This window comes from Ciconia boyciana, chromosome 13, assembly GCF_034638445.1.
Source record: "Ciconia boyciana chromosome 13, ASM3463844v1, whole genome shotgun sequence".
NCBI lineage: Eukaryota > Metazoa > Chordata > Aves > Ciconiiformes > Ciconiidae > Ciconia > Ciconia boyciana.
In genome coordinates this window covers 4,360,498-4,372,637 of record NC_132946.1, presented here as the reverse complement: position 1 = coordinate 4,372,637, position 12,140 = coordinate 4,360,498, and the positions used below count along the sequence as shown (strand labels likewise).

General features: G+C 45.1%; 1 protein-coding gene across 4 annotated transcripts in view; it reads right to left on the bottom strand.

The window, feature by feature from the left end:
- Nucleotides 1–11,400, bottom strand: part of SMURF1 (SMAD specific E3 ubiquitin protein ligase 1) — a 47,566-nt gene extending 36,166 nt beyond the window's left edge. For all 4 annotated transcript variants that reach the window (XM_072877855.1, XM_072877854.1, XM_072877856.1 and 1 more), the window contains exon 1: nucleotides 11,162–11,400. In XM_072877855.1, coding sequence (XP_072733956.1) covers nucleotides 11,162–11,216 — 55 coding nt within the window. In that variant the 5' untranslated portion in view covers nucleotides 11,217–11,400. The remainder of the gene's footprint in view (nucleotides 1–11,161) is intronic.
- Between the last annotated feature and the right edge of the window lie 740 nt (nucleotides 11,401–12,140).

The window sequence follows — 12,140 nt, the reverse complement described above, 5'->3', positions numbered from 1 at the left end:
TGCTATCATAAAAAGAGAGCTCTACATCAGCATCTGGAAGCATGACCGTCCTTAAAACTGGCAGCTGCTCTGCCTGATACAGCCACCCTGGTGAAGAAACATCACAGAAACAAGCAGGACATTTTGTCTTTACTTGGTATACAGACTATCAAAGAGAAGTCAGTTTATCCAAAGGCTTCTAGTATATTTACTCACCACTCCTACAATGATTATTTCAATCACGTTTACGCTACCAGCATCACCTCAAACATCAGATTAATCTGATTCCTTCTGGTGTTTCAAAGTCTGTTTTCTCTCCGCACACTTGTAGGATTTACATCCTAAGGCAATGATAAAAAAAAAAACTGGTACCACTTTCCAACTGGGCTTTATTTTCGTTTTTTTTTTCCCCTCCTTCTATCAAAAATAGTTCTCATCTATGCTCTGGTTCAATTTGGAAGTAGCACATGCAGACTTGATAAGCATCCTGCGAAGGAAATGCCTTGAATTGCAGACTACTTACAACACATTTTCCCAAGCAACTTTTTATAAATCTCATTTGATGGCTGGCTTGCTAATTTCTATTGAAGTTTATCAAAACATTACTTGTAGACAAGTCAAATTACTTCTGTGATTGGGGGGGGAATCACTTGTGACTGCAAGTCCAAGCCAAGCTGTTGGATTATACTGAAGTATTATTTATCCTGTTACCAGACAGACCTTTCTAACTCTGAGAAGGTATTTAATTTGAAACTAAAGAACACAACACGGAAAAGCATCCATTTACATGTTTCTTTTGTTTGCTGAAATCTTCTTCTAGACCAGGTAAAAGCACTACTAACAGCCGGCGACAGCACAGTTATTGGGACTGATTACATTACCCTAAGCAGATCTAGAGGTTGCATGCTGGTGTCGGTCTGGCCAACTGACTCTCGTACCTGTGCTGGTTTATCGTGCTGTAACAGACACATCTAATTAATATGTCTTGAAAAAAGTCTATTAACATTAAATTCCCTAAAAATCCTGGAAAGGAATAAAGCATGTAGGAGCTCCTGTTATGGCATATTAGGCGTACATGTAGCATACTGTATTTTAGGTAATTATTGCACAATATGCAGAAGCCAGTCTTACAAAGAGCCAGATATTTATTCCTATAGCCTATGCTTTTGCAGTAGCAAATTTAATGTTAGATTATTTAATGAATTATGGGATCTCTGGGAAAAGATGCAGGGGCAGAGATTTAAACCCGAGTTTAACTTGGTTACATCACACAACTACCAAGTTGAACAAAGTCATTAAAGAGTAAGCTCACAATTCGGACTCCACAGCATTCACAGGCTGATGGACCACGCCGTGTTTCAAACAGTTGTGCCACTCGCTGGCACCTACTAGCTCCCTAGCTTCACTTACGCCTTTTAACCTGATCTCACCTGTATTTCAGCACTCACCTGTGAAAGGGGAACCCCAACAGAAGTATTTTCACTCTGGTTAAAAACAATTTCAGGAGTGGGTTAAATGCATCAGCAGATCAGAACATAAAAACTCTTCACATAAGAAATAGCTGGGAGATGAAATATTAGATACACAGAAGATGTCTGCAAATTCCCAAAGCCCCAACAATTCAGGCTTTTTAAATTTTTTTTAACCCAGCCATTTCTGTTCTCTCTGCTCTGTTGTTTAGCAGGGTATTTACAGACACATGAAATGTGAACATGCCCACTGTAGTACTTAGCTTGATGGTTACCTGTCTGCAGACATTTAAGAAAGAGATACAAGAGATACTGCTTGGAATTTCTACTACTATATAACGCTGAAGTAACTATCATTTCAAGAACCCAGAAAATTCACCCAATTATTCTTTCAAAGGCTGGTATCGGAGCCTTAGCTTACATTCACCTACTCAATTCCAAACCCAAAGTTTACCAAATCTAGTGGATTCTCTCTCCATTAACACTAAAGAAGCCTTTTTTAACAACGAGGTATCCACTAATTACTTACACTTGTAGAACATGACACCCCTGCATTTTAATTCCGAGTTTACACTGAAGTTCCCACATGCTTATAAAAATGTCTGCACAGGTAAAAAAACCAAAACACACCGGCTGCAAGGATAAAGAACAAGGCTTCCCCTAGAAGTGTATCAATCACTGCAAGTCTGAATCAAATTGAAATCCCTCACTTTTCTAAATTCCGCACTTGTGTAGTCAAAAAAAAAAAAAAGATGTTAAAGCAACAGCACAATCCACACGCTCCGTTAATTTTCATATGCTGTCTGGACTTTGTTGGTTTTTTTTTTTTGCTTTTGCTCTTCAGTAGAATGGAGCACATGCATTGCAAAAGATGTTTCATTTTCAAGAAACTTTTCGGGTCATACACCCGGTGTACTAGAAGATTTAAAAACACTGACCACAGGGACTGACTTCTCTGCTGTCATGTCGGGTTTACTTTGGGGATGTAATACAGACCACATTCGGGCTGTGAGGAAGAACAGTCAAGATGATGAAAAAAGAGAGCGCAGACTGATGTTAGCAGTTGCCTTGAATTCAAAACAAATAAAAAGGTAACTATCCTCAATGGGTTTTCAACCTTTATTTTATGAAGAAAAATAGAAAGGAGAGCTTTTAATACAGTGTCCTGAAAATTAGGGAGATTCATCAGAAGAATAGATTTTAACACATGCAAATTTAATTTGCCATTTTGTGAAGTAAACAAGAGATGGAAACTTTAAATTGATAAGACCATATGCATTTTATTTTAGTCTAACCATTAGAGGAAATAGGCAGATTTTTACGGAAGACAAAAATGCAAACATATGAAAAGGTCAAAGAAAACGCTATTCCTCCTAATTCACTCATACAAAAATGCCATTTTACTCCAAATAATAAAATGTATCGAGAAAGACCTCATCAACTTGAGGAAAATAACAATTGCATCCTATCAAAAATATTTCTTTACATACTACTGATTACCAGTAAAAGCAAAAACTACTGCAAGAGAAAGATAATACCAGGTTATCTATGAAAGAAAGAGAAACAAATTTTATTTGCTGCAGCAGGGCTTCTTCATAATCAATTGGGAAAGAAACATCTACCATTCAAAAAACCAACCACGGCTAAAACTGCACATTAGGGAGGACATTCAGGGACACATAATATTCCTGGAGTATTCTAGTGGTCAATAATACTTGAAGTTAATAGCGTGGTTTAACATTGTCCTTTATTCCTAAATGGGCTGCTGTATATTCTTACAAGAGAATCAGGAACCAAAGTGTAAAATAGAAAGCTATTACAAACACCTAATTCCACAGGATTTTCCATCGTTTCTTATGGTCATAACAGCACGATTTAGGACTATGAGCTTAACCCATTTGAACTGCTCCATCACACAACAGCCAACGTAAAGGGCTGGTGCTCACCAGGATGAGATGCTGGAGCTGGTCCTCTGCCAACAACAATTCCCTCCAGCTGTGGCGGAGGTGAGCACAGCTGGAACAGCAGAGCAGCCTGCAGCACCACGCAGTCACTGGGGGGATTGTGCATTATTTTAGCATTACTCCCAAACAATAATGGATTGTTTTACCCACAAACAGATGAACAAACCTTCCATTTAAATACTTTCTGTTAAGTTGTGTTAGTATGCATAATAGTGTCCATATCCTCAAAAAAAAACCTAGGCAAGAGGATTTTTCATGGGGGAGGGGAAGAAGAGTAAACCATGCTCTGCCAGCTTTATCTATCTATGCTGAGAATTGGGTAGCCTTGGGGATTTTTGCCTGCTGTGCTTAGTGACCTTGACAACAAGCCAGTTTGAATTTTGGCCTTTAACTTGACAAAAATGACTTACTGAAGAGGAAGGCATCAAGCTATTACAGCCCTGTGGAGAGATTCTTTCTAAAACAGCATGCATGCTTATTCTGCCAATTCAACTAGAGTATCGTCAAATTTATCATCCAGCTCCTATAGCCCAAATATTCCCAATGTAGTTGCCGGTTCATAAGAGAATTTTTGAAAGAAAAACTTTCAACATTTTTGCTCTGTCCTCCCATTGCGTTTTATGACTTTCACAAAGACAGACAGAGATGGAAAACAAGAGAAAAATATCCCCAGGGATCTCCTCTATGAAATTACTGAATTTTCCTTCAAAGAGATGTGAAACAAAGTTTATAAACATGTAGCATCTTAACGTGGTATGGACCTTCTGACTCTTCTTTAGCAAACGTATGTGCAGGTTTCTTCTTATATTAATACTTAAATAAATCTTTTATAAATTGATATCTACTAATAAACAAGGTCTAGCAAAGCTTGCTCCTTGATTTAAGAAATCACTACTCTCTCTCTTTTCTGTTTTTCCCTCCCAAAGTCAACTCCTCCTAACAGGAGGCAACACACGCACATATCTCAGCTTTTTGAAGTCCAGCATCTTAGTTTAAATTCTTGAGCTAGACTTACACGAAGAAGCTGAATCTGCACCAAAGCACCTGAAGTATGAGCACAAGTTTTCTTCTGCCAGTTTTCTCATGGTGGGTGACAAATTTTTGGCAATGGGGGTCAACAGACTAGCAAGGAGACAACATCTTGAGTTACTGCAGCAGTATCTGCAGGAATTCATTTGTAAGCTCCTGAAACATCACAATCTGAGAGCAGTGCAGCTTCCTCACTACCAGCCGTAACATTAGCGCTCCAAGTCAACTACCTGCGTGCTTAACTTCAGGCCTTCCACTATATATGCTAAAGATGGTGAGATGATACCAAGGTAAAAACGCTGGAAGTCAATCAACTGTAGTGCCGTCCTCACCGTTAACAGAGGAGGCATGCCGGTGTTGGCAAGAGGATCGAGGACTATACGCAAGACCTCGACACGGACATACCCTAAAGCCTAAGCAGATCCACAACAGGAGAAACGATGCCGTGGTTGTCAACAAGTATCTCGAGACTCAAGATCTCACCGACTCCTTTCCCCACCCCAACTGCTGGTGTAGGAAAGAACAAACCACTTTCAGTTAACAGGGTAATAGAAGCTTGTTTCACTCTGGGAGAATAAATTGGCATCAGTTTTCATGAAAAATATCAAAGCACTAATACAGGTAAAAGCCTTCAATGATATTCCAGAATTTGGTCCTTTTCGCAGTAATATTTTTACCATTTCTAGAGGAATCATAATGGAAAAGCATAACAAAAAAGATTCAAGTCCTAATTTAGGGAAAAGACGGTAGATGGAACTGTCTCTTCCAGCCTTTTTTTTTTTTAATATTATTTTCACTCAAGTCTTAAATGAGTTGCTCTGCTGTGTACATACCTAAACTTCACATATATACTATACCGACCGATTTAACTGCATCTTTTCCAAACTGCTCTGCCCTATCACGCTACCTCAACCAACATGGCCCAAACCAACAAGGCAGCCGAGCGAGTAGTTAACTCTGCAACCATAAATAGCAGCAAGTAATCTAACCAGATCAATCCAACGTTAAGCGTGCCAACCGGACTTGCTTCAAGTTGGGCGGCGATCCAGGTAAACCTCCAAAACACATGGACAGTATTTCCATACGGTACTTCTTCATTCTGTGACCCACCAAGCACACCTCTAGCCAGCTACAGAAACAACCGAGGGGTCTCATTTATCTTTATTTATAGTGGCAGTTTTAGCAGTTTTTGAGTTGCTGTCAGCAAGAGGTCAGCTACCTGACACACGTAACATGGCGGTGTAAAATCGACTTCCTCACTGAGAAATTGGAAATACTGTTTATACTGCTCCAGAATCGATGCTTAATTTTGCAACACAAAGAGAAAGTAAGATACTACAAAATTTTAGAAACGTGATAAAGCCATTTAAGGAAACATGAGAAAACTGTTCTTAGACTGGTGGGTAGTTCAGAATAAAGAAGAAATCATTAAGTAACTGCAGAACCACATCCCAAATCGCATTTCTTTATATGAAGACATTCAGTTTGAGAAAAGAAAGTTTCAAGTTAGGAATAAAGTAGTTATTGTTTCTACTTTCCCTGCCTGAGGGGGATATTCAAACAAACCCCTTTTGGAGATTTAATTTACTTCCACCAGGACAATGGTGCTGGCACAGCTTTGACTTACTGGGAGAAACACAAAAGGAGACTTGCTACCCATAGCCTGCCCAGAGGAAAAGGCTGCTCTTTGGATTCCCACTCCGGCAGCCCAAGGATGCCAGCTGGCTGGCTGCAAAGGCTGCTCTCTCCACTTCCCCCCATGACAGCAAGATTTTTCTTTTTTTTTTGCTGAAGTCCCCATAGTTATATGCCCCAAGCCTCTTTGCCATCCTCATCCAAGGGCCTCTGAACAGCCACAAATTTACCTTCATGAAAACGCTACTACTTCATAACACAAATGGGAAAGAGAGGCAGAGCGAGCTTAAGCGCCTCACTCAGCATCGCACAGGAAATCTGTGGCGAAGCTCAGTGTCGAGTTCCAGCCCAGCACTCCAACCACAACCAGGCAACCCGCTCCCAGAAGACGTGGAGCAGAGAAAATCCTTACGAGAAGAAAATAACGAGACATAGATTTCAACATACTCCCAGATTACCATGCAAAATAAATTTGGAGCTACCAAACTGCCGCTTCCCACCGTGTTCCCCAGTGCACGAAACCAGCTCAATATTAAATTCCAAATGCCAAGGCAGGCTGAGCTGACCGGCCAGCCATCTCTGCCTTCTCGCACCATTGCTCTTAGCCTGTAACCCGTGGTCTTTCTAATGTACAAACATAAAACTACAGACAGCCTATGAAGTATTTACGATGTCTGATATAGAGATCTCTACACAGATATTCATTGTTTCTATACACGGGACATAAAACTGTCCAGGTCACCAATATTAGTGTTGCTATTGATCAGTCAGTTAACTTTGCTGCATTGATCAATACATTAGTCATGGAAGGGAAGCAAAACAAACTGACATTTGTGACACCTTTTAACCTGTGCCTTTATAACAATCCTACATGAACACTGCTCTTAAGGTAACGTACTATTTTATTTTCTACTTGAAGTCACTGTATTCTTTTATGTATTCCTTAAATTACAAACGCATATCTGCAAAAAGACCCAAAGCCACCCATTTACCAGCTACTAACTGGTCAGGTTTTGTAGATGGGACTTCCCTAAACTGTGCTGACTACAGTGAACTGAAAGTGGCGTTCAGGATACCATCTGCATCACCTCTTTCCCTTTCTTTGCCACTGCTCAGCACCACCACCTTTCCTACAGGAATCAAACTTGTCACCTACAAATCCCCTGTGGCTCTTTGCCTCACCTCACAGAAACCACCCGCTTCCTCATCATCTTCTTCACTCCTCCCTGATGCTTCTGACACTGCACTTTCCTCCCTGCCACAACTGGGAGGGCTCTCACCTATACCCTCCCTCCAAAACTGCAACCACCACCACCACCAGCAGCCCAGCACCTTCCCAGGCCAGGTCTGCTGAGGAGGAATGCATTTTTACACTCTTGAGTACTCTGAACCGCAGCTGAGTGAGATGCTTGGAGACGATTATTTGTATTCTCCTGTTTTCTGACTCTGGGTTTTCTGTTAAAGAAACTGGTTTTGCCATCAGTCCTCGACACGGCCATCTGACCTTGTACACGAGATCCTCCCCCTTCCTGCTCCATCCGTGAAGTGATCCATAAAGTTTAAACTAACGCCTTTTCTTTCCCAATCTTTTCTCAGTTCCACAATGGTACCAGAAGCCAGCCAGCTTTTAACACCTCAGCTGAGACCCTGCTGAAAAAGCCAGTACCAATGAAGCCAGAACACCACTTGCAGCTTTTTTTGGTGGAAAAGTTACATGTTTAGTCCACTTCTTCACAGTCTTTCCAATTCCATCTGCAACCTTCACATGCAAGCTACCTGGAATAGAACATCACCTGGAACAGAGCACAATGAGACTGCAGTTTTCACGAGTACTTCTGGGTGATATAACAAGTATGAGCAAGACGTGTGTAAGCCTTGGAGATGATGAACCCTTTGGAACTTCCCCAGGGAGCAGCGACTGCAGCAGCAAACAAAGGTTTCAAAGAAGCACATCAGTAAAAAAGGGACACGTGCTCTGCGAACGTCCCCTGGCCTGCGGATCGCGTTCCTTCCCGACCCAGAAGATCCTGAGTGGACTTTTAGAGCACATGCACTCACAATATCACTTCATTATTTCCATCCCTGTTTTGGTAATTCTGCCACTGTTGCACTACCCTGATGACAGTACAGATACAAAGAGACCATGGACTTAACAATAAGTTTTACCTTACTTTGCCTAGAACTGCTCCAAGCGGCAAGAGACAAGGCCATGAATATCTCTGGCTCCTACATCACCAGCAGTGGTGAAAGCTCCAATGGAAATAAGAGGAATTGGCTTTTGGAGGAACTGAGATACGACAAGAGATTAGCATGTTTGAGAACCATGGGACACGAAGTCATTTTAACCCACCATCCACCTTACTTGCTGATGTTGGGTTGGTTTTTTTTATATTTCTAAATAGGATGCATTATTTGCCATTTTACTTCATTATGATTTGTATCGGGATGGGACTGGCACCATTCTGTATAAGCTGGAAGATCATTTCTGATAATCATCAGACGATCCAGAACTTTTAGATATATTAACGTAATTAAAATAACCCCATCACACTGCTAATACAAATACCTTTCCAATATACAATAAAAAAATTATCTCTTTAAGCCTGAAAGATTCTACCACCGTTCACTTCCCATTTACAAAGTAACACTCACAGGCACCTTCAGACTAAGTGGTATTTACACAGCTATTTTCAGTAGTGCAAAACATAAATGGTTTCTAATCACAAGAAAGACAATGCAGGTAGTAAATCATAACAGAAGAGGTCCTCTGTCTTGATTTAAATCTGCTCAAATCTCCCAACAGCAAAACAGATGAGAAAACAAAAGCCACCCTAGATACAGCTATTTGAAACAGATAAGTCAGCACGTTAGTCTCCGGCGAAGCCAAGAATACGGTATTGCCTAACGATTCTAAAGCTAAACCTCTCCCAAAGCAATTTATTTTTTATTAAATACAGCAATTTTTGTCACACCACCCAGGTTGCATGCCTGTAAAAACAGAAGTGTTTGAGCAAGCAGGAGATTTCTTCAATATAGGTAAAAAAAAAAAAGAGTTAAAAAATAATAATCCACCAAGTTGCTCAATAAACTGAAACTTCAGTCTCTTCCAGAAAACATTCTCAGCTAGGAGAGAAGACTAGTGCATGCTAAAAGTAAAAAAGCGTTTTGATGCAGCATTCGTCCTTTAAAATTAAAACCAACAGCTTCTGTCTGTTACTCAAATGATATCCTCCAGCTCAGAAGAAGGGCTATGACCATGGTGTAAGTTACTTAACTCACAACATTTTTATTGACTGACTTGCATAAAAATAAGCCACATTAATGACTGAGTTTAGTATATATCACCACAAAACTAATTTCAGATCAAACATCATCCATGCACCCTAAGAATATTTTCAGCTTTCTCATGTCCAAGAAAAGGATTTTCAGATTTATATGATCCTCACAAACTTTGGTCCTCTAAAGCACAAGCAGTGCAGAATCAAAAAAAGGATTAAAAGAAAACCACGATTTTTTTTAAGAGCTGCTTCTGATTGATTGCGTTATATACCAGAAGCAAGTTAACCTGTAACTGAAGTTTAACTAGCGCCGTTTTCTCATTATTTGACAATCTGTTATGCACCCACAGAAACAGCTCTATACACATCAATGCCAGTGACTCGGAGTAGCACCGTGGCTCCTTCAGCCCAAGGGATCTCCAAGCATCCACCTGTTGCCTTTGAAAGACTGGATTGGGCCTTATTTATTAATAATTCACACAGCAGTCTCAAGAAGCAGAAACTGTGTCTCTTCCCATTAAAGAAGCAGGCTCGGCATCGACCGGAGCAGCTTCCAGAAGACTTAATCCAGATCTTTCAGGGTGCAACATAAGTTGGCTTATCCATACGTGCACCCTCACAGAGGCCTCGTAAGGAGGCACGACACACACCGCTTTTGGTGTCACCTCTTGCTCGGGGAAGGAACTTCAAAAGTTGAATGCGTGATTTGCCAAGCGAGAGCAAGTTGTGTGTAAGGAGGAAAAAAAAAACAACCTAAAAGCAACTAAATGCACGTTTTCTCAGTAGCAACCGAGTTACCCTCCTCAGCACACGGGAGGCTGGGGGGGGTTTATTAACTACAGCAAAGCAAGGCAAATTACAAAAAGCTTCCCTGAAAGCCACTCTGCAGGAGAGGTGGCCCCGGAAATCCTCCCGGGGGGAAGGTGCAGAAGAGACCCCAGTAAGGGGCAGGGTGTCCTGGCCTGCTGGGGGGGGGGTGGGGGGGGTGTCACACAGACCCCCCCATGGGGAAGGTGCAGAAGAGACCCCTGAAAATAGCAAGGTGCTTGCTGGAAGGAGGGGCCGGGGTACTCAGGGACACCAGCCCCCCCAGAGGAAGGTGCAGAAGAGACCCCAGGAAGGAGGAGGGTGTCCTAGCTTGCTGGAAGGGGGGACACACGGACCCCCCCTATGGGGAAAGGTGCAGAAAAGACCCCAGGAAGGGGCAGGGTGCTTTGGCCTGCTGGGGGGGGGGTGTCACAGGGACTTCCCCCCACCCCCCCTCTCACAGGGAAGGTGCAGAAGAGACCCTGGAAGGAGCAGGGTGCTGAGGGGGGGTGACCACAGGGACCCCACACACACACACCAAGGAGAAGGTGCAGAAGAGATCCCAGGAAGGAGGAGGGTGCCCTGACCTGCTGGAAGGAGAAAGGGAGACAGGGACACCCCCTTCTTCCTCAAAAAGCCCCCCCCCCAATGTGTGTCAGCCCAAGAGGGCTGAAGGAGCCGGTGGGCGCCACACCGGGGAAGGGGGGGGCGGGGAGGGGGGGGCAGGGAAAAAAAAAAATTAAGAGAGGCTCCACCGGGCCACGGAGATGGAAACGGGACTGAAAAACGGCGGATAAAAGTTAAGTAACGATCGGAGCTCGGTCGCCGCCGTCTCGGCCCCACGGCCCCCCCCGCCTTGGGCCCGGCCTCCCCTCCCCTCACGCCGCCAGGCCGGGGAGGGGGCTGCCGCCCCCTCCCCGGCCTGGCGGCGTGAGGGGAGGGGAGGCCGGGCCCCAAGGTGTGTGGGGGGGGACACACAGCGTCGCCGCCGCCCCGTTACCTGTGAGGCGGATCTTGATGCTGGAGCCGTTCCGGCGGGTACCGGGATTCGACATCGCGCCGGGAGGCGGCGGCAGCGCCGAGATCAACCGGCGGCCCCACGCACCGCCCCCATGCGGGCCTGCCCGCTCGTCGCGATGCCGCTGATCCCCGGCCTCCGCGCTCCGCCGCTCGCCTCAGCCGCCGCCGCCGCCGCCAGACCGACGCGCCCGCCCGGCCCGGCCCGGCCGCGGAGAGCGCGTTGGCCACGCCCCCGCCCCGCGCACGCCGGAGGGTGGTGACGTCAGCGCGCGTCGCGTCGCGGCCGCACCTCGCCGCCATCATGGGAAGGTCGGAGGGTGGGTGGGACGCATGCGCCGAAGGACGGGCTTGGCGGGAGGGGCAGCGCCCCCTGGCGAGGGGGAGGGGACTGGGGGTGGCATGCGGGGGTGGCATAGGGTGTATAGGGGTGCAGGAGGGTGACATGGAGGGTGATGGGGTGCAGGGGTGCAGGGGAGTGACATGGAGGGTGTATAGGGGTGCAGGGGGGTGCAGGGGGGTGACATGGAGGGTGTATAGGGGTGCAGGGGGGTGCAGGGGGGTGACATGGAGGGTGATAGGGGTGCAGGGGGGTGACATGGAGGGTGTATAGGGGTGCAGGAGGGTGACATGGAGGGTGATGGGGTGCAGGGGGTGACATGGAGGGTATATAGGGGTGCAGGGGGTGCAGGGGGTGACATGGAGGGTATATAGGGGTGCAGGGGGTGCAGGGGGTGACATGGAGGGTGATAGGGGTGCAGGGGGTGCAGGGGGTGACATGGAGGGTGTATAAGGCTTCCCGGGGTGACATGGAGGGTATATAGGGGTGCACGGGGTGACATGCAGGTGGCGTGGAGGGTGAATAGGGGTTCTCGGGGGTGGTGGGGGGGGTGACATGCAGGGTGGCAGGTGGGTGGCTTGGAGGGTGCATGGGGGTGACATGCAGGGTGGCATGGAGGGTG